The sequence below is a fragment of the Loxodonta africana genome, chromosome 9, assembly GCF_030014295.1.
Source record: "Loxodonta africana isolate mLoxAfr1 chromosome 9, mLoxAfr1.hap2, whole genome shotgun sequence".
In the NCBI taxonomy this organism is placed as follows: Eukaryota; Metazoa; Chordata; class Mammalia; order Proboscidea; family Elephantidae; genus Loxodonta; species Loxodonta africana.
The window spans coordinates 59,928,139-59,951,319 of NC_087350.1; the positions used below are offsets into that span (position 1 = coordinate 59,928,139).

The 23,181-nt window shown below is 42.7% G+C and overlaps 1 protein-coding gene across 3 annotated transcripts in view; it reads left to right on the forward strand.

Moving 5' to 3' along the window:
* The window catches only part of ASTN2 (astrotactin 2), a 1,052,667-nt gene that overhangs the window by 263,967 nt on the left and 765,519 nt on the right, over positions 1 to 23,181 (forward strand). For 2 of the 3 annotated variants that reach the window (XM_064291547.1, XM_064291548.1), the window contains exon 4: positions 14,824 to 14,976. The exons of the other annotated variant lie outside the window; for it this stretch is intronic. In XM_064291547.1, coding sequence (XP_064147617.1) covers positions 14,824 to 14,976 — 153 coding nt within the window. The remainder of the gene's footprint in view (positions 1 to 14,823; positions 14,977 to 23,181) is intronic. 3 annotated transcript variants of the gene reach the window in all.

A 23,181-nucleotide genomic window follows, 5' to 3' on the forward strand; every position in this document is an offset into this window, starting at 1 on the left:
TCCCCTTCTGTCAATGTCTTCCTTTCTTAGGCATCATTAACTCATTACAAACCAGCGGAGACTTGCCAATTTGCAGTTGATGACTTGCTGTAGTATCTCAGCTTTCTTCTCCGTAGCACCAGAAAACAAATCAATTGTTTCTGAGCCCAGATGCATGGACAAGGTCTGTAACTGTCTGTCTCTATGTGTGTGTGTGTTGGAGGGGTGAAGAAAGGGAGTTGGGGATGGCATCTTCTCAATTCTGTATATGTAAGAGGAAGTGAACTTGTTCAGGATTTTACTAAAGAGAAGAAGTTACAAACTAAGATGTTTTTCCTCCTCTGCAATTGGATAAAAATAAGAACCTCAAGTTTTAAATTCACAGATGATGGACTTTAAGGGTGATAAGTGGTCTAACCCACCTTTTAGTCCACCTTTATTTAATGTTTGAATCTCTTCTATGTATTTTTGCAATGTGTCACCTCTACTTGGTTACTTCCAGCTCCAGAGGACTTGCTGCCTCTGTAAGCTCTTCTTTCTATATTTAGAATGTTCTTTGAGGTAGTGGGGTCATAAGATAATGCTTATTATTATTTTTAATCAAGTTTTTTTAAGATCGTGGGTCTTGGTATCGGACAGACCTGAGCTGAGATTCCCACCCTTCCACTTATCAGCTAGGTTACCTCAGGCCCGTGGTTCTCAACTAGGGATGATTTTGCCCCCTAGGGGATACTTGGCAGTATCTGGAGACACTTTCGGTAGTCACAACTGGGGAAGGGCTGCTGACATCTAGTGGGTAGAGGCCAGCAAGGCTGCCAACCACCCTGCAATACCTAAGACAACCTCCTGAGCAAAGAATTCCCAGCCTAAATGTCATTAAAAAAAAAAAAAAATAGTACCCTAAATTCTGATTTAGTCAAGAACTGTTACCTCTCTCATGCTCTGTTTTCCCTTCTGTAAAAGAGTGATATAAATGGAGATTGCTTCATTGAGATTTACTTGGAATTATATCTGCAAAGCACTTCAGCAGGTGTCTGGCCCGGTGTAAACACTCAAAAATATCTCCTCTTACAATAATAACGTATATAATGCACTGATAGTGGTACATAGGATGTAGCTATAGCAATATGAATGTTAAACAGTAGTGTTAGAAAAAACTACTAGTACTACAGCTCTTCAAATAATTGAAGGTAACTAACTTCTACACACTCACAGAGTCTTCTTGGTCCTCATATATCGTATAGCAAGCCTCCAAATCAATCTGGCTTCTCATATCTGGACTATATACTTAATTTGGCACTCAGATCTCAATATAGACCTCTAGGTGTTGTCTGATCAATATAGAGTGGAGCTTTTTTCTTCTTAGTTCAAGATTGTATGCTTCTATTAATATAACCAAAGAAGACATGCTGCTTTCTCTGGGGTCACATAACTGTTAACTCACATTGAGCTCTCTGCTGCCTGAACTCTTGAACGAATAGAGAAAAGAAGGACACTGTCTTAGGCTTCGTTTTCTAGAGGAGCAAAACCAGTGAAGCCTATGTATATGTGTATATATGTATATCTATATATGTGTGTGTGTGTATATATATGTATATGGAGAGAGAGAGATTTATCTCAAAGCAATAGCTCACACAATTGTGGAGGCCCAAATCCGTAGGTCAGGGGTCAGGCTGGAGGCTTCTTCTGACTCACGTGGTTGCAGGGGCTGATAAAATCAAAATCGGCAGGTAAGGCAGAAGGCTGCTGGCTCATGGGGTTGTGGGAACTGCCAAATTCCAAGATCTGCTGGCCAGGTGGCAAGCTGCCGGCTCATGTCCCAAAAACAGAGGTCAGTGGATGATGTTGGATGCAGGGTCCACAGCAGACTTTGCCAGAACATCCATATATATACGTATATATGTACACATACCTATATGTGTGTGTGTGTGTGTGTGTGTGTGTATATATATATATATATTTTTTTTTTTCTTTTTTGAATGCAGGCCACACTCCCAAGGAGAATCCCTTTTCAGCTGATTAGCTGTTCACATCAGATCACAAAATGGGGGACGATTATATCATTACATAACTGCCAAATTTCATTGTTATACAACTGCCAAACTATATCATTACATAACTGAGAAACCACTGAGAATCATGGCCCAGCCAAGCTGACATACAACCTTAACCATCACAGACACCTAACTGAATGTGTTCATATAAAATTACATTGGTGAGGATGCCAAAAAATCTGCTTGGACATCTATCCCTAATACAACCGTACATGGTCCAACATCTGAAGGTTTAAATCAGAAAGTGACTGATAAGAGATAAAGGGTGAGGAAGAGGAGGCAGACCCTCAGAGAAGGCAGATAGCACATGATGTTTATAAACCTAGACTATCCCCTTATCAGAACAGTGGCTGGAGCACAAGCCTTCTTTGAGGACTATGAAAATCTCTGGTGTTGCTCTTAGACAAAACCAGTTTGGAGGCTCCAACATAGCCTCTCTGTCTTCCTCTCTCTCTACCTCTTTCTTTTATCACATTTCTCTACCTCATTGTGCACACTGAGCAAAATGAAAGCATTCCTCAAGACCCATCCACCCGTGCACGAGGCTCCCTGTGCAAATGGCTCCTGAGGATGGATCGTTATTATTTTACCAAAAAACATCAGAGGAGAAATTTGTTCTGCTCCACTAGAGACATGATTTCCAGTCCTCTTTACTGCCTTAGTTCAATGTTTTGGCTGCTCCCTGGGAAAAGGATAGAGAAGAAAAGAGGTATCCATAATACTTAGCTGAGCCAGTTTGAACCTAGGCAGAATAAGAGAAGATATTCAGTATTATCTAGGCATGGAGTAAAAATCATTCCTGGCATGCACATGTGACCCCATATTCACAGGGAACCCCCCACAGATGCTTGGGACACTCCGTAGCTGATCCCCTGTCCAGCCATTCTACATTTTTGTTTGCTCCTCCTCCTATCTGCAGAATTTCAGTAGTAGTTTAGATCACAATAATCAGACAAACTTGGGTTCCAAGTCTGGCTCTGTCCCCATAATGGGGATAATAATGCCAGATATTTTTCAGGGTTCTGATGAGTAGTGTATGAAGTAATTGTGCCCTAGCAGAGAGTAAACACTCAACAAATGTGAGTTAAATGTTATCACTATTTTGCTTATTTAAATCTTTCTTGTAGGTATCCTTATTCCCATTTTGTAAATGAAGGAAAATTGAGGCTCAGAGAGGCTGTACCATTGTACCCAAGAGTGAGCAGATGTTAACAGGCAGGTCCAGGATTTGAACTTTGGTCTAGATAGTAACAGAATACCCTGCACCACGTTTTTGCTGTGTTGCTTTGTCTCACCCCTTTGCGTGTATACTGTCGCAGCGTTCAGAACTCCATTCTTTACTAGTAATAGAGAAGTGGCAATATTTCAAACGATTACAGAGGCTAAGCTTACCAAATGCTTTTAGGCATATCTCACAGAAACCTTTATTTCTGGGAGCTCAAAGAGGCTTGGTGAGGTGTCCAGAGTTACATGGCAGCTGAGCTGGATCTTCTGCCTCCAGGTCTTCTGAGTCCCCAATTTGGGCTTCTCTACTGCACCCCTAGACTTGTTCTCTGGCTTTCTGGTTGGGTTTTTGTGTGGTGGTGGCATGTAATTACGAATGATAAAGCAAATCTTCTCTTACTGTCATGAAGAAATGGGAAATTGAAATTATAAGTCATTAAATGGAAAATCGGAGCCTAATAGTAACGCCAACTCAGCCTCAATCCATTATTGTCTATATATTTAGCCAGTCTATTTTTAAGAGTTTAATATTGAGAAACAGGACATATTTATAATGCGGCTGCATTAATTTCACTACCAAATCCCTGACATTTGCTATAGTTGGCTTACATGTGTTTAAATTTATAACTGCCCTATTGCACTGGGAGGATTTGCCTTAGTTTAAAGAAAGATGGGTGGAAAATCTGCAAATTCCATATTCTGTTCCCCACCAAACCCCTACCATATCATGGGTCGGTAGTGTGCCCAAGTCTAAATTTATATTCTTATACCCTTTGTTCAGTGCACAGTCATATACTACCTTGAAACATTTGTTCATCATTCAGCAAGCATAGCCTATCCCTAAAAGCTGTGAACTGATGTGTTGATAGCCCTTATGCCATTGAAGAGGGTCACCCAGTTTCAGGTGGGTGTCATTTGTGGGAGCACCCTCAGAATTATCACTTATATCATCTAAAGGGAAGCGGACTGAATGGGGGTCCTTTCTTCTCCTCTACTCCACCGTGGACATCAGCTCCTTAAATCATGTTAATTCGTCCTGTGAAACAAGCCATAAAGTAGCATTTAAAGATATCTGTCCAGTTGGACTACTTATAGCTATTTACAATTTTATGACCCTTAACAAATTAGCTAATGTCTATTTGCCTCATTTTACCCATTTGTAAAATGGAAGTAATGGTATGTATCTTGAAAGATTATGTATGAGCTGATCATTACTGCAGTAATGTTACATTAATACATAGCTACAAAATCTTAGTAGCATCCAATAATGAATATCTGTCATGTGTTTGAGGATTGAATGGGGTGCTGTGTTTATTTCAGCTGGGTTTGTTCATCATCTACAGGTTTGCAGGGGCCAGCGACTTAGGCTATAGGATATAAGCTAACTCTGCTTTATGCTACAGATCTGTGAGTCTACCATATGTCACTCATCCACTGATACCAGCAGGATAGCTGTGACAGGTCCTCTTCATGGTGGTGCCAGCTGTCAGTATGTGAGCAGAAATATATGATGTGTCTTGAAGCCCAGGCTTGTAACTGATGCATGCTGACTTCCACCCACATGTTGTTGTTGTTAGTTCTCATCGAGTTGGCTCCGATTTATGGCAAACTTATGTATAACAGAACTTAATGTTGTTCGATCCTGCACCATCTTCATAATCATTGGTATGTTTGAGTCTGTTGTTGCAGCTGTTGTGTAAATCCATGTCATTGAGGGTTTCCTTCATTTTCACTGACCCTCTAATTTCCCAACCTTGATGTCCCTTTCTAGGCATTGGTCTTTCCTGATGATGTGTCCAAAGTAAGCTAGCCAAAGCCTTGACATTCTTACTTCTAAGGAGCATTCTGGTTATATTTCTTCTAAAACTGATTTGTTTGTTCTTCTGGCAGACTAACATAGTCAATATTCTTCGCCAGTGCCATAGTTCGAATGCATCAATTCCTCTGTCTTTTTCATTGCCCAACATTCACGTGCATATGAGACAATTGAAAAGACACGGGCTTGGGTCAGGTGCACCTTAGTCATCAAAATCCATCCACATACCATTTGCTAAAACAAGTCACACAAACAAGCCCAAGTCAAGGGGTGAGGAAGGACACTCCATCCACAGTGAGGCTATATTAACAGTGTGGGTGCAGGGAAGGGTGGCAAAATGAGGTTGGTAATTCTTCCACAGGTAATTCTGAGAACTGCATTTACTTAGTTACCTTAAATATTTTTTTTTATCACATTGTAAACACTTCATAAATGGTAAATGCTATTATTATTGTGATTGATATTATCTTGCTAATGAGATATTCTTGGCAAATTGGGCTGGTACATGTAGGTGAACCTTGGTAACAGATGAACCAGAGAAGTCCAGACTAACTCCTTAGGGGAACCAGCAAAATGAGGAGGAGATTAAATGTCTAGGAAGGAAAGGAGTGACAAGGAGGAAGAGACTGGGATTCTTCCTTTTTCCAACCAGCAACCACAGAAACAACTTACTCTGGCAGATAATGATAATAGCAGAAATATGTTTTTCCAAATGTTTGCCATAACGTGCCTAAAATTCAGGACCTGGTGATCTCTTGCAGTGAAGTCCTGGTAGTGCAGTGGTTAAGGGCTACAGCTGCTAACCAAAAGGTCAGCAGTTTGATTCCACCAGCTGCTGTTTGGAAACCCTATGGGGCAGTTCTACTCTGTCCTATAGGGTCGCTGTGAGTTGGAATCAACTCGATGGCACTGGGTTTTTTGGGTTATAGGGTCGCTATGAGTCAGATTTGACTTGACAGAAGCAGGTTTGGCTTTTTGGTTTGGTTTGGTGATCTCCTAGAAGTCAAAGCACAAACTTGATGAACATGACAGAGAAGGGGATGAAAGTAGACAGAGGACCATGAGCAGAAGTTGTATTTCCGAGATAACATTGCAGCCATATCAAGTCCTGGGTTATGGGAAGATTTGGGGTGTAGCTATGCTGGGAGTTGGCTGAAGTGGAATGGGGACAGAAGCTCCCACATATTACAGGGACTGTGAATGATGGTAAAATCTAAACATGAGAGGACAATGGGGAGTCAGAGTCCATGGTCCTAAGTCAGCAGCAATGAGTTACTCAGAAGGGAAGCAGAGGACCTAGTATTTTTTGAGTTTTCAGTCTGAGCAAGGCCCTCTGCAGGCTTATCTCACTTAAGCCGGATAACAGTAATGGTAATAAAAGCTGTACTTCATTGAGTGCTTAATCCATTTTGGGTACTGTGCTGAGCACTTTGCATATATTATGGCATTGAATTTTAACAACCAAAAAAAAAAAAAAAACCCACAATTCTTCAGGGAGATTTATATTATAGGCTTTACAGATGAGGAACTGGGGCTCAGAGAAGTTATGAAACATACCCAAAGTCACATAGTGAGTAGTAATAGCATGAAGGTTCAAATCCAAGTGTATGTAACTTTTGTTGCATGTAGTCACTTGTTGTTGCTGTTGGGTGCCATTGAGTCGATTCCGACTTGCAGTGACCCCCATATGACAGAGTAGAACTGCCCCGTAGGGTTTTCTTGGCTGTAATCTTTATGGAAGCAGATTACTAGGTCTTTTTCCCACAGAATCAGTCAGTGGGTTTGAACCACCAACATTTTGGTTAACAGCTGAGTGCTTAACCTGTTGCACCACCAGGACTCCTACACCCTGGGTATCTGGGATAAGAGTATCAGCACAGAAAAATGTAGTGGAGTTGGCTAGCAGAACTCTTAAAGAGATGGGCTTTTTGAACTATGGTCTGGGTAAGGAGGTGTGAAGGGGTAGAAAAAACTGGGCCTTCTTTCCTGTCTCGAAGATGGACTCTCTTAGCAATAAAATCATCTTTCACTTTAAGCTCTAGAAGAGTTAAACTGTGTGGGATATCCTTTGCCCTCCTTGCCATTTGACCGGGCTCCTGCTGCTCTTTATGTCATCCCCTTTACCTTACCTGATTCCATATCCTATAAATCTCAGATCAGTTGGCAGCTGCTCTGGGAATCTTCTATAACCTTTCCACTCCCAAAAAGAATCATGGGTCACATCTTCAGTGTTCTCTTGTCCCCTTGCACTTTCTTCTCTACCTGGGCACTTAGCACCCTCTATTTTCATTATTTTTTTACCTGTGTCTCCCACTAAACAGTGTACTCCTTTAAAGAAATAACGATGTCCAATAATCACTGTGTCCCCAGTACTCACCCCCGGATACAGCACCCACTAATGGTGTTGAATGAAGAACTCCAGTTACAAATTATTGGTAGCCCTACAGTGACAGGGAGTGCTGAGCCACATAACGTAGATTTCCTGTGATGTTACAAAAGGGATAAATCTTGGAGGAGAATCTGGCTAGTGACTGTGAATCTCTTTAGATTCTGGACATGTACATATTGCCCGGGGGAGCAGAAGGTCTGGATTTCCTGTGACTGATGGGTTAAGATATTTTTGTCAATGGTAATTTTTAACTCTCATTTCTAGTGCTTATTCTATGTCAGGCACTGTGATAAGCATTTTAACAGCTCATTTAATTCAAAAACGTCTCTATAAATTTGTAACTGCAAACCTCATTTTAACACTTGGGGAAACTGAGACTCCAAGTGGTTAAATGACTTGCCCAAGTCCCATAGCTGGTAAGAAATGTGCTAACATTCCAAACTGCAGCTGAGTCCAAAGCCTTTCCATTGACACAGCTTCCATCTAAGTGGCAGGAAAGTGACCAAGAAGTCTTCGACCCAGCCTGTCTAACTATAGTGATTGCTTGACCCTTTTTCCCTTGCACAGGACTTGTGAGCCTGTAGCTCCAACTCCAGCATGACCTTTGAAAATCCTCCTTACCCCTCTGGGCTCTATAGAGTGGAAGATTGTAATGATATTCCTAGTTAAGGAACGTGAAAATGCTTTGCAAACTAAGGAGTGTGGTTCTTGTGGTTATTGTGTTCATCTTATTGGGAGCACATTCGTTTACATTTAGACCTATAGACTGATGGAGCTGGAAGGAATCTTAGAGACCGTCTGTGTCCTGGCTAGGAGCTGTGCAACCAGCTCCAGAGAAGCTGGAAGGTATTCTTCACAGAACAGAGAAAACTATTGCTAGATTTAATTCCATCATTCAAACTCGATGCAGTTCTCCCAGCAGAAATTATGACCACCCTACAAGTCTGCAATATTAACCAACAGGCCCGAGATCATGTATATAAGAAAAGGCTATTCCCAAGATTTCCAATTTATATTTGTTGCTGTTTGTTCATTTGTCTTGTCTGCAGGCACTTGCTTGAAGATAAGCTGTACCAGGCACCAAAGGTTTAAGAAAATGTATGAGAGAAAAACTAAAAAGTGTGAAAATTCTATCCATCAATTCTTTATCCCTGAGAACTAGGGAGAGATGGCCATTTTTAAAAATGTTTAGATGGATTTTAAATTTGTTCTAGTAGTGGAGCATTCTCATTTGACTAAGCCATTGTTTGGTTTTCTTTCTTATTTTTTTTCTCTTTTCTTGAAGAGGAGACTCCTATATTAGATACGAAGTTGGAATTTATGACTGGAATATCATAACTTAAAATTTGATGGTTCCTTACATTTACACCAGGTCTTCCCAGCTGAAGCATCATTTAGGATGGTCACGTCTTCTCTTAGTTTATTCCCCTTAATTCTGGCACTCGAGTGCACCCTAGTCCAAAGTCTGTGGACAAAGCTGGCGGTTGAGGTTAAAATTATCCTAGGAACTGGGAAAATAGGAAGGAGTAGTAAAAACAGGAGACTTAGTTGATGGACCTTGGATTGTTGTTAACTTTCATCATAACTTTGTCTCCTAGTGACTCAGTTTTCATACCTGAGAAATGGAGAAATGTATAATTTCTAAGAGCATTTCCAAAGTGGATGCTTTATAACACAGATGACTTTAAAAATGAATTAATGAAAAATGAATGAATTAATGAATGAATGGAAGGACCAGTCATGAAGGTGAAGGGTTAGTAAGAGGAAGATGAGCAATAACTGCTCTTTCTTCAGCACTATTTTCTAGATGTTCTGTGAGAGACATTTTATATACATAACAACATCTAAACCTCCCAACAACCCTGCAGACATTTTCATGAGGAGAAAACTGAGGGTTGGAAAAGTAAAGACAGTGGCTCAAGGCAACATGGCAGCAGAGTTGGTATTGGGACTCAAGTGGGCTTTCTTACTGGCACTAGGCAGTACGACCAAGCAATGCCACGTGGTGCTTGGTTGTCTGAACAGAGTAGTGTTAATGAGATAGAACTGATGAAATGGGATATAGGAGCTGAGCCTGAGACTTCAAAGTTGGAGCATCTTGTCCACCAACATTGAGTGAGGCAGGCTAGTCTTCAAGCAAGCTGAGCTACTGGCTCCCACCTGGGCTGGATTGCCTGGGTCTCCTTATCCAGATGATCTAAGGAGGCACTGGGCTGTGTCAGAATGACTGTCTAGGCCCAGAGAAGTCATATCTTTAAAGTTGAGACACCCATCTCCACCCACTATACAGGCCAGTGTCTGTAAGTATAGGGTGACACAGTGGATGAAGCTGGGGCGTCAGAATCCCTGTAACCTGGTTGAAATCTCAGCTCTCCTATTTTTAAACTGTGTGTTCCTGGGAGATTACTTAACTTCTCTGGGTCTTGATTTCCTCATCTTTAAACAGGATTAGTGATACTTTTTAAGGTCGTAGAAGGAATAAATGAGAAAACATATGCAAATGCCAACCCCTTGCCTGGAAAAGAGTTGATGCTCAAGTTTTGTGAATTTTATTTCTTGTATAGATTGGGTGAGTCTAAAAAAATCAAAGAGGGTGATAAAAGTGAAAAGGAACTTGAACCTAGCCTTATACGAATGTCAGTGTAGAACATCCAAGGTTCTGTAGGGGGGAGAAAGCTGAATGACAGTTCTGAGTGTAGAGTTGTTGAGTATCAGAGTAGATGGATGTGCAGTGCCTGTTCTGCAGGGTCAAGTACAAGGTAGATGCTTGCTTGATATCTGGAAACTGACACACCTCTTGTCCATTTGCAAAGTGACTCAAAGTCCATCCTTTTACCTGTCTTCTCCTTTCTCTTCTATTGCCTTCTCTACTCCTTCCCTCCTGTGTTTTCTCTTCGTTTTTGTCCTGCCTTCTCCGAACCTTCCTTCTCTTTGCCCAACCCCCTTCTTTTGCCCTGTCTTTTATTATCTTACACAGGTTGCCTCTCTGCTCATGTGATCTCTTCCTACTCCCTTCTTTTTTCCTCTCCTCTGTCTCTATCTTGGCTTGGGGATCAGGGTTCCTCTCCTCAGGCCCCAGTGGTTCTTTGCCATTAAGCTTGACAATCTCTCATATGTCAGTTAGAAAGAGGTGATTTTCCCACTCCTCCCCCACCCTTTCCTGGGCCTGCCGTGATGCTCCGATCAAGCACCATCTGTTGCATTCATCCAGGCAATGAGTGAGCATTTTGCTGCTCTGGGGAGGCAGAGCTTAGGGGGTACTAGGAGGTAATGTGGCTTGTTTGGACAACTTGATACATTGAGATTGATACTGCTGCCGGATGGGGTCGGGAAAGATGGGGGGAAGGGTGCCCAGGATGAAATTGGCCATGGAGGGGTGTGTAGGAGTGTTTTCCTCTCTTCGCCTGTCTGAGGTCTTGGCACTGTCCTGAGGCAAGACCAGCCAAACAGATGGATGGGATTTGCCGTAGCTGGAATCAGAACCCTGTGTAGCTCAGGGGAGCAAACTGTCCCTCTCTGTGTGTCATCGCCTCCCCACAGCTAGTTGAATCTATATCCGCTTAGGAGAAAGTAAAGCAGAAATAACAGGATGGGAGGAGGCTGACCTTTAGGAACTGCTGAATGTCAGAGCCATGAAAAAAAAAAGGGACGGCATATCGGTCAAGGTCCTAGCTGAACAAAGAAGGCACCCTCAGACAGAATTTTGAAGAGAATTCAATGAAACGACTATTTCCAGAGGTATAGATATGGGTAAGAAATCAACGTGGGGTTCTTGAGGCACCAGGGATAAAAAAATATCAGAAAGCCAATACTAGCCCCTAGAACTGAAGGGGCAAGGAGATGAAGTAGTCATATTGGAACTTATGGGAACTGGAGCTGTCAGGGCTTCTGACAGAAACTGTCATTGTCAAGAGTCAGTCTCTATCAGAAATCTAGTGCAGAAGCAATAAAAGAGCAAGGGAGGAAATGCCGTATATCCTGCCAGAGCATCCATTTGGCCAAACTCAACTTGTAGCAAAAAAGAGCTAAAGGCTAGATGATAGAGTCCATACAATCTGCCTCAGGACATGGAGTGGGATAAGAAGGAATCTAGGGTTAGAGAATGGATCTGAGGGTGCAAATGGAGAACCACCAGTAAAGATCAGGAATGATCATGTGTTCTGTTACCTAAGCTATTTCAGAAGCTCATGTTCTTAACCATTAGGCTATACTGCCTCTCTACCTTTTAAAAGGAGTGCCTGGATAGATTCTCCATGGAGCTTAGCTGTCTCTTGTGAGTGTCTGACCTACAGACCTTGCTGTCTACTCAACATCTCCACTTAGATGTCTCGAGGATACCCCACAATTTTCCTATCTAAAGCAAATCCATGTTCTCTGCTTTTCTCAAGCGTGATCTCTCCCAGTATCCCTCCTTTCACTGAGAGATACCGTAATGCCACAGCTGTGCAAGGAGCCATGCCCAAACTTCCCTCTCCCTTATCCACCAGTTCCAGTCACCACATTCAGAGTAAGCTTTACCTACAAGATAACTCTCAAATTTGCCCACTTTTCTCTCAGCTGCCAGAGTTATTTTCCCTAAATGCAAATCTCATCAAGTCACTCTTCTGTCTACAACCTTCAGCATGTTCCATTCTTATGAAAGCCCAAAAAGCCATCTAGAATCTGACCTCTTTTTATCTCTCCAGGGTCATCTCATGTCACTTGCTTCCAGTGTTTCAGCCCCGTTAGCTAATTCCATATTTTCTTCTCCCCACAGGGCCTTTGCCTAGGCTGTTTCCTCTTCCTGTTTGCTCTCCCCACCTCACCCCATCCTGCACCCCCTACTTTCTTCCCACTTGATTAATTCATACTCCTTGCAGAACTCAGTCACAATACTCACTTCCTTGGGGCAAGTTTTGGTAATTTTCTTAGACAAAGTCATATGCCTCTAATATAACCCTTTATGTCATCACTCACCACTCCTTCATAGTGCATATGACTTGTAAGTTTTATTTTATTAATATTGGTCTTCTACCATGAGGGCAGTGGCTGATAGGATTTTGTTTGTTTACTTGTTTTTTTCACCTTTGTATCCCCTGGACCCAGCACAGGTGCATGATCATTTTTTCAAAGATACTTGTTGCATGAATGAATGAATAAATATAGAGATGAATGAATGAATGTTGACAGACTTCTGTGGATCCCTCCCTTGGAGGATTCCAGTCTTTGGCTTGCTCTGGGCTCTTGACCACGGTACATCCCACTCTTAAACAATTTTGGGCAAGTCACTCTCCTTTTTGGGTCTAATGCATCAGAATTGGGCATGACAATACTTCTCAGGCTTGCCCTTTGGCACACTTTTGTTGGAGGGTGCTAGGGGGTTGCTGCTTCACAGACTTGGCATTGGGAGGCCATATTTGGCACGTTCTTGATTCACCTTCAAGTAGACCTAACTAGATACCATGGAAAAGAGATAGCAAGAGAGGCAAGCAAGGAAGCTCTAATGCCACCAGATGGTTCATATTCATTGCCAATTCTCTTGTCCTTAGAAAACATAATTTTCCCACCTCCCCAAAGATGGGGTTTCTCCCAGAGCCCAATTCACAGACCAATGCTTTGGGTAGGAGCTGCCTTATCTGGTTAAGCTGATAATCTTTCCTGGAAAAGCAGAAACTCATTAGAAATTGGTGTTGGGATGTTCAGGTGCCTTCTTTGTCTATTCTGGTGAAGCCCCCTTCAAAGAAACAGGAATCTTTTACACTTCTCATCTCTTGCCATTGTACAGCATGCTGCACAAACTGAAGACATTTCCTAGCCTCCAGAGGCAGAGATGGAGGGAGGGCTGAATTTGAAGATTTCAAAGTCGGGGCTGTCTTTGGGAATTTCTCAGAAGCATTGAGGCCATTCAGCAAATTTCCTTTTCTTCTTTCTGGTTTCCTCTCGTTGCTTTTTATGTTGCCTCTCTCCTTCCTTCTTAAGCTTTTCTGCTGTTTATCCTTTTATCTTCCTTCGTTTTCACTCTGCCTTTCTGACCTCACTGTCTCCATTTCCAGGAACATTTCCACTAGTCTCAATTTTAAAACTTTGAGGAAATGTGGCTGCTAGCAAATCATTAAGGGGGGTTATTGGGAATGGAACGTTGCTCTGGGTGTGAGAAGACCTGAGACCGAGCCCTGACTCTGCTACTTACTAGCATAGAAGAAGTCATATTCCTTGTTTGGGGGTCTCAATTTCCCCCCAGGAAAATGGGCATATTATACCAAATGACCTACATTGCCACCAAAAACCAAACCAAACCAGTTGCTGTCGAGCCAGCTCCAACTTATCGCAACCTCATGCGTGTCAGAGTAGGCCTGTGCGCCACAGAGTTTTCAAGGCTGTGAACTTTCAGAAGCAGATCACCAGGCCTTTCTTCCAAGGTGTCTCTGAGTGGGTTTGAACCACCAGCCTTTCTGTTGATAATTCAGTGCTTATCTGTTTGCACCACCCTGAGATAATTTTATTTCCAAAAATGTTGTTTAGCTTATCTACTTCTCCGTACTTTCCCTGGCACTGGCTGGTTCAGGCTACCATCACCTCTGGCTGGCTTGTGCAAAATCCTCTTGTTGGCCTCCCTCTCTGCCTCTACTTGCATTCCCCAGACTGTAGTAATTGTTATCAAGGTGACTCAATTTGGAGATATCAGTTTCCTGTTTAAAACCTTTCAATGACAACCTGTTGCCATTTGGATAAAAATCTATACTCCTAAATGTAGCTTACAAGACGTTCTCACCTCTGCAGCTTCATCTCCCACAGCCCCCTCTTTGCATGCTCTGCTGAAGTTGCACTGAGCTCCTTCCAGTTGCTCCAGGCATCACGCTGTTTCTGGCTCCTGATCTTTGCACTAACTTCTCCTGTTACCCAGGACACTCTTCTTCCCAAATCTTTCTACCAACTCCAGCCTGATCTTCCTTGCTTTGCTAATTCCGACTCATCCTTAAGGCCTCCACCTGGGTAGTGCCTCCTTTAGGAAGCCTGCCTTGACTGCCAGGTTGGATGAGATGACCCATCCTGGTACTCTGCTATCACTTCCTTTGTACTCTCCTATCACAGACATATCACACAGTGTTGGGATTGCCTGGATATATGCCCTACCAAACTGCAAATTACTTGAATCATGGATTGTGTCTAGCCTTTCACCACCATCTGATAAAGGCCTAGGGTAGTACCTGGACCATAGAAGGTGGGAACAGATAACATCTGTACTGGGACCAATGGGTTGTGATTCTGTGTTGGCATTGGGTCAGGGAGGGAGTTCCAGGGACTCAGGGTGGCCAGGTCCAGTCCTCCAAGGGCTGGGGGTGGGCCTAGCCCTAATCTCAGCCCCATTACCCACCTTGTAGCAGCAGCTGAGGCGACGCAGGAGACAGTGGAGTCCCTGATGCAGAAGTTCAAGGAGAGTTTCCGTGCTAACACGCCCATCGAGATCGGTCAGCTGCAGCCAGCTCCACGCAGAGTGTCAGCAGGGAAGCGGAGGCGGAGGAGCAAGTCTCGAGGTAGGCCCCTGGTGCCTCTTGTCAGGAACAGGCTGCCCCAGGTTCTAACGATGCTGGGGAGAGCTGCACCCTCTTCCCTGGCTTCCTTGTGGTCATTGAACTCATGACCCTGTATCCGCAGTAAATCATCTCAACAGAAGCCTTGAAGACTGCAGACCTGTGACCCTAGGTGTTTAGCTAACTTCTGAGTCTCAGCTGCCTCATGTGAGTCTTGGAATGGATTATACATCTGTTAGGGTGATGGATTAGCATCAGTATAGAAAGTGCCTAGCACAGGGCCTGGCACGCAGTAGATGCCCTTTAAATTGTAGCTGGTGTCATCCTTGAGAGGGCAAGAGAGCCAGAATGAACTTGGGAAAGGCATCCTTAGGCTGGAAGCTGAGAACACAGGTTGGGCCTATTCTTTAGTGGACTATATAATATAGTGGTTGTGAGCAGGAACATTGCAAATTTGATACAACTGGATTCAGATTTCATTTCTGCTCCTTTCCAATAATGTAACCTTGTGCAGGTGCCTCTACTTCTCCAAGCCACTCCTGTCTCACAGAGTTGTTCTATCATAGCAAAGTGCCCAGCTCAGAATCCAATAAAATGTAGTTCTGCCCCTTCTCCTCCTTCTCCTCTGCTTCCTCCTTCCTCCCTTTTTCTCCATCATCATCATCTTCTTTCCCAGCCTTTCTGTGCGACTTTGTATATGGAAGAAACCCCTTATCATTGCCTGATTTCTAAACTCCATCTTTATTTTTTTTTTCAGTCCATTCTGCAGGCTCCAGCTGGTTTCTCTTGTTTCTGCTCCTCTGGTTCCTATAACTTGGTTCTTCTTATGTCACCCTCCTTCTCCTATGGCTTTAATGGTTGTCCAGTACCTTCAGAGGTTGAGGCTTATGCACATGACATTCAAGGCCAGCACAGAGCTCTAATCTCTCTGCTGTCCCTTCTAAACCCATGTGCTCCCATTTCCATGTTCTTTCCTATGTCATCCCCTCTTCATGGAATCCCCTGTGTGACCTCTATGAATAATCACTATCATTTATTGAGAACTTAACTCTATTCCAGGCACCAGGCAAAATGCTATCTGCATCTTATCTCATTTGATCCTCAGAACAATCCTATGAATCAGCTACAGTGGTGATTCCCATTTTACAGATGAGGTCACTAAGGCACAGAGAGCTACAGTAACTTGCCCACGGGACACCCTGGTAAATGATGGCTCCAGAGAGAACTAAGCAGTCTGAATCCTAAATCTTTGGTCTTAACCACTGTGTTCTATGCTAGCATGGTTTCCTCTTCTGTAAAATTGGAGTGTCAATCCCTACATCTGAGGTTGCTTTGAGGATTGATGAGGCGATGAGTGTAGACTGTAGACTGTCTTGTATTTTGTATATTTGTTCTGGGCTAGATATTCAGGGCCACTCCTGATTTTGCTTGGCTTTGCCTGTCTGTTTTTATTTCTCCACCTTTTCCTAAGAATCCCTCCAACTTCCTCCCTACACAGACATACACACACACCATAAACACACTTGGCCGTAAGTCTGTAGTTTACCCCTTTTTGTTACCAGTCTGAATTCATATGTTTTTTTTTTATCATTTCCTAAGAATTTTTATGGCATTGAAATCTTCAAAAATATCCTTTTTATACACCTTGATTTTCTTAGGGATATAGGCTGTTTCTAATATTTCATCACTATAAACAATGCCACACAGAAATTTTTTTGTTTGTGTAAAACTTGGCCTTCATTCTGTTTCCCCCTATTAGAGAAAATTCCAAAATTAGAATTAATTAAAATCTAAAATAGGCAAATATATGGAGATGAAAGTTCATTGGTGGTTACCAAGGGTGGAAAGAAGGAGGAAAGAGGGAGTTATTGCTAATGGGGTCCTGAGCTTCTGTTAAGGGAAAAAATTGAAAATGGATAGTGGTGATGGTTGCACAACATGCTGGACATAATTAATATCACTGAATTGTACTGTAAGTCCCACCACTGCCAGTGAAGGTTTGGGAGCCCTGGTGGTGCAGTTGTTAAGAGCTACAGCTGCTAATCCCACTTTGGTGAGTGGCGCCTGGGGTCTTAAATGCTAGCAAGCAGCCATCTAAGGTGCATCAATTGGTCTCAACCCCACCTGGAGCAAAGGAGAATGAAGAACACCAAAGACACAAGGTAAATATGAGCCTAGGAGACAGAAAGGGCCACATAAATCAGAGACCATATCAGCCTGAGACCAGAATAACTAGATGGTGCCCGGCTGTAACCGATGACTGCTCTGACGAGGAACACAACAGAGAATCCCTAATGGAGTAGGAGAACAGTGGTATGCAGTCCTCAAATTCTTGTAAAAAGGCCAGACTTAATGGTCTGACTGAGACTAAAAGGACCCCAGAGGTCGTGGTCCCCAGACCTTCAGTTAGCCCAATACAGGAACCATTCCCAAAGCTAAGTCTTCAGACAGGGATTGGACTGGACTATAAGAAAATGATACTGGTGAGGAGTAAGTGTCTTGGCTCAAGTAGACACAAGAGACTATGTGGGCAGCTCCTGTCTGGAGCAGAGATGAGAAGGCAGAGGGGGACAGAAGCTGGCTGAATGGACATACGGAATACAGGGTGGAGAGAAGGATTGTGCTGTCTCATCAGGGGGAGGGCATCTAGGAGTACATAGCAAGGTGTATGTAAATTTTTGTGTGAGAGACTGACTTGATTTGTAAACTTTCACTTACAGCACATTTAAAAAAAAAAAAAAAGCTACGGCTGCTAATCAAAAGGTCGCAATTTGAATTCCACCAGCTGCTCCTTGGAAACCCTATGGGGCGGTTCTACTTTGTCCAATAGGGTTTCTGTGAGTTGGAATTGACTTGACGGCAACTGTTTTTTTTTTTTTTTTGTACATGTAAACAATACTGAAATAGCAAACAGTTGTTAAATATATACTTACTGCAGTTAAAAGAAAAAATTCCATGTTGACAAAATGAAAAAAATAATCTACCTTTTTAGACTGAACTATAATTAGATATCAAGTTATTTTAATCTATAAATGAGATGGGGACTTAGGCAACTAATGCATAAAGAAATTCATTTGTATCTTAAAAATGTATCTTGAATCTGACCTCCCTTTATTCGTCATCATTATTGCCACTGTCATCTAGCACCTCTTCCCTGAACTGCCCTCCTTTTGATTCAGTCTCCCCAAATCAGTCACAGTAATCTTTTTAGAAACATAAACAGATAAGCATCTTCTGCTTAAAAATCCTTCTGTTGTTGTTTTTAGGTGCCACTGAGTCAATTCCAACTCATAGGTACCCTATAGGACAGACTAGAACTGCCCCATAGGGTTTCCTAGGCTTAAATCTTTATAGGAACAGATTGCCAGGTCTTTTCTCCTGGGGAGCGGCTGGTGGGTTTGAACTAACAACCTTTAGGTTAGCAGACAATCGCTTAAACATTGTGCCACCATTATCTTTGGAATTAAGTCCAAACTACCTGCCATGGTTCATAGACTTTCGTGATCTGGCTCCTGCTCTCTTCTCTAATGTCACTTGCTCTGCAGTCCCCTGGGCTCCAGCCAGACTGCCTTCCTTCATGTTACAGGATTACAGCAAATGACTCACCTCTTTAGACCTGGAGAAATTCTTGCTCCCTCTGCTTGCCATTCCTCCCTCACTCCCTCAACTGCCCTTCTGGCTGCCCCCTTCTTACCTTTTAGCTCTCAGTTCAATATCAGCTCCTCAGAGCTGTCTGCCGTGACTACTCAATTCAAAGTTTTTCATCTTTCCATCTCTGACATGCTGTTGTTGTTGTTAGGTGCCATTGAGTCAGTTCCAAGTCATAGTGACCCTAAAGAAGAGAGTAGAACTGCCCCATAGGATTTTCAAGGAGCAACTGGTGACTTCAAACTGCTGACCTTTTGGTTAGCAGCCGTAGCTCTAAACCATTGCACCTCCAAGACATGCTGTTAGATAACCCATTTTTACTTCTTTCATAGTACTGGTTTAGCCTAAAATCATATATATTTATTTGCTTGTTTATTCTTTCTAAAATGTAAGCTTCATATTCATAAACCTGATACATAGAAAATACTTAACAATTTTTTTTTTTTTTAATAAATGAGTGTATTAACATTCAAAATCATTGGAAAGTGCTCAGTTGTGTAACTTTCAAAGTGGTGTTATAGGTTAGTACGTGCTGAGTCAAAAGCCTCCTGGTACAGACCTCTAGGGGAACCCGTTCCCCTCACAGATAGAATCACTGGCAAATAGCACATTAAGTGTGCACAAGTGGATGCTGTTACAGCAGTTTTCAAAATGGCTTCAAAGCACTGTGCTTGTGCTTTGGCTTGGACTATTGGACGATAAGATTTTTTTCAGAAAAGGGGTAAGGATAGTATATGTCAGCCTGGCATAGGCCAACTTGTTTACCACAGATTCTCAAAATTTTCTTGGACAAAAGGACTCCATGGTCAAAAAGGTTTGGAAATGCTATACACTCCGTCTTCCACTTGGAGATCCCCCAGCACATCTTAATCTGGTAGAGACCCTGAGAAGTCCTGCAGTAAAGGAAGCTGGGCTGCTTTGTTTAGCTCAATGTCTGTGAAACCGTCTTAACCACTGTCTTAGTTATCTATAACAAATACCACAAGTGGATGGCTTTAAAAAGAGAAATTTATTCTCTCACAGTTTAGTAGGCTATAAGTCGAAATTCAGGGCATCAGCTCTAGGAGAAGGCTTTCTCTCTCTGTTGGCTCTGGAGGAAGGACCTTGTCATCAATCTTCCCCTGGTCGAGGAGCTTTTCAGGCAAAGGAACCCCAAGTCCAAGGACACATTCTGTTCCCGGTGTTTGTTTCTTGCTGGTATGAGGTCCCCAGCTCTCAGCATGCTTCCTTTTCCTTTTTATCTCTTGTAAGATAAAAGGTGGTACAGGCCACACCCCAGGGAAACTCCCTTTACATTGAATCAGGGGTGTGACCTGAGCAAGGATGTTACATCCCACCCTAATCCTCTTTAACCACAGGCAGATATTAAGATTTATAACACATAGGAAAATCACAAAATGGAGGACAACCACACAGTACTGGAAATCATGGCCTAACCAAGTTCACACATATTTTGGGGGGACACGATTCAATCTATGACAACCACAGACTTTATTTTTCCCGTAGATCATTTATTAACATCTTACGGAAGAGAAGTGTCCATAGAAACACCATTTTGGAAATGCTTCTTTAGCCTTTACTGCCATCAAAAATTCCAAATAAAATCCCAGGCTTACACTGTCTCTCCCTTCCCCCTGCCGCTGAGGTGGTCATGGGCTTTCTGTCCCAGAGTGGGAGTACCTGGCCTTTCTCTGCTTCATTAGGCTCCGCGCCCAGTCTGTGATGCCCAGTGGTTTCCAGCAGATGGAATGGGTAGCTGAGAACCAGTGTCATGGAATTGAGCACATGGTTAAAAGCAGCTCCAATGTGTTTTTGCAGCTATGGTTTCTCCTGAGAGGTGTGATGGATGCTGAAATGCATCGTCCTTAGCCAGAGAGAGGAAGGCGAGAAGAGGACTTAATCTCTGCCTTGGCATTTGTGACAGGGTTTTATGAGGCAGCTGCTAAGTAGTTGTTCCCCAATGTCCGTGGACAGTAAAAAGGAGACACTGGCATTCAAATAAAGTGGGAAATGATTTGTTTGGATATGAAGAGGGGCTTCTTGAAGTTCAAGCATTATAGGAAAGGCTTTTTTTAAAGCAGAACTTTACATTTGAAATTCAGCTCCACCATGGTCAAAATGAATGATTTTAAGCAAATTAATAAACGCTTTTTAGGCTCAGTTTCCTCACCCATAAAATAGTGCTAGTAATACAGATATTACATGTGGTTAGTATTTACGTAGCCCAGTACCTGGCACATAGTTGACCCTCAATAAAGAGTGGCTAATACTAGTGTGGAGCCCTGGTGGCACTGTGGTTAAGTGTTCGGCTGCTAACCAAAAGGTCGGCAGTTTGAATCTACCAACCACTCATTGGAAACCCTGTGGTGCAGCTCTACCCTGTCCCATAGGGTTGCTATGAGTCAGAATAGACTTGACGGCAGTGAGTTTTTTGGGTAGTATTAATGTATTTGACTGCTAACCAAAAGGTTGGAGGTTCAAGTCTACCTGGAGGTGCCTCAGAAGAAAGGCCTAGTGATCTACCTCTGAAGAATCAGCCCATGGAAAACCTTCGGAGCACAGTTCTACTCTGACACACAAGGCGTAGCTATGAGTTGTGATTGACTCAAGGGCAACTGGTTTGGTTTTTAGTTTTAGTATTATCACTGTCATCAGGTCCTGCCTCTTCGGCCTCCAGGATCTCACAAATTCACCCCCTCCTTGGCTCTGACGTGGTTGAGTTTCATTATCCCTCCTTCAGATTCCTGCATCAGCCTCTTCATCCAGCCTTGTTACCCATGAATCCATCTTCCACCTGGTGGCTGGAGTGATCTTTTGAAAACGTTTTCCTGCTACTCTATCACTTGAATTGGGGGCTTCTCAAGCATTTATAGTGAGGTTGTCCTAAAGGCAGATGAGAGTGAACACATTCCCAAAGGGTCTGCAGCTATGTGTGAAAGAGATCAGTAATAAGCCCCAAATTCCAGGTTCCATCTTTAAAAAAAAAGAAAGAAAAAAATTCCATGCCATTCTGTTACATAATATGTGAATGATTATTTTAGTTTGAACTGTGGTATGTCACTTGTCACTTCTTTAACATTTGCTCAGGTCTGCAAGTAATATTGATGCCCCAGGAAAAAACACCAGGATTATGTTGATTATAAAACAAAAACAAAAAAACCCAAACCCATTGCTGTCTAGTTGATTCTGACTCATAGTGACCCTAATCATCAAGGGCTTACTATAGGACTGAATGAGATGATGCCTTCAGAGCTCCTTATACAGTGCCAGGTTGAAAGGTGCATGCTGACCATGTGTGCTGTATTATTATTTACTATATTTACAATGATCTTATTATTACATTTATTTTAGTTATTATTACTACCCCTTAGAGATACTTTTACCCAGCTTTGGAAGCAAAAACCTGTAGGATGAAGACACAGTGTTTGATAGGATTAAAGATTTGCCAGAACCTGCTGCACAAAGCTCCTTCCCAGCCTTGTCTCCAGCCTACCTCCAGCTACTTCCAAGCCCCAGCCACTGTATTCTCCAGCACACTGGCCATTTCTACCTTCCGCCATCATGCCTTGCTTTCTAAGTCTGTGTGCAGATTATGTTCAGTTTGGAAGACCCTGCCCCCCTCCACTCTCACCCCTTCTCCATGCAGCATATTGCTACTCATCTTTCAAAATCCAGCTTTAAAGTCTTCTCTGTGAAGCATTCCCTATCCTCAGCCCTAACCATGGCTGAACGAGCCACTGTTTTCCGTGGGTACTCACAGCCCCGGTGCCACTCCCATCACAACTCTTACCACATTCCAGCATATGTGGATATAGCTGTCTCCTTCTCAACTCTGACAACCCTGTGATGGGAAGGACAATGACCTATTTCCCTCTGGAGCCCAATGCCTAACATAGAATGGTCATGGGATAGTAATTGACTGAATGATATAATTTATCAATGAATGGGTGGATGGATGGATGGATGGATAAATGGATGAAAGGAAGGAAGGAAGAAGGAAGAGATGGAGGGAGGCAGCCAGAGAGGGAGGGAAAAAGGAGGTAGTTGGGAACCTACTTAATATGTTCTCGGCACTGTGCTTATCATATATATTATCTTATTTAAAGCACTGATTAACCCTATAAGGTAATACTATAATTATCCCCATTCAACAAAGAGGAAGCTCAGCTTACACAGATTAAGTGACTTGTTCAAATTTACCCAGCTAGTAGATCATGAATCTGTGAATTCAGAGCCCAGACAATCTGAATTCAGTACACACATTTCCATTCCCAGATGACTTGAGTTCTAGTCTTAGCTACCCTGGGTAATACCTTCCAGTTATGAAATTACACCAACCTAGCCCAGACACTGGAAGGAAGTTATAGCTTTTTTTTTTTTTTTTTTGCATTGTCGTGAATTTCTGTATCAGTGCTGTTCTGAGGATGTTCAAGAGCTACCAGATTCTTGTAGTTATCTCCCTCTATGACCTAACAGAGTCAGGACCGGCCCATCCAGGCTCTCTCCAGCCTGAGGGAGCCAGTGCCCATGTCCTTCAGAGCAGCATTCCCAATGGTTACA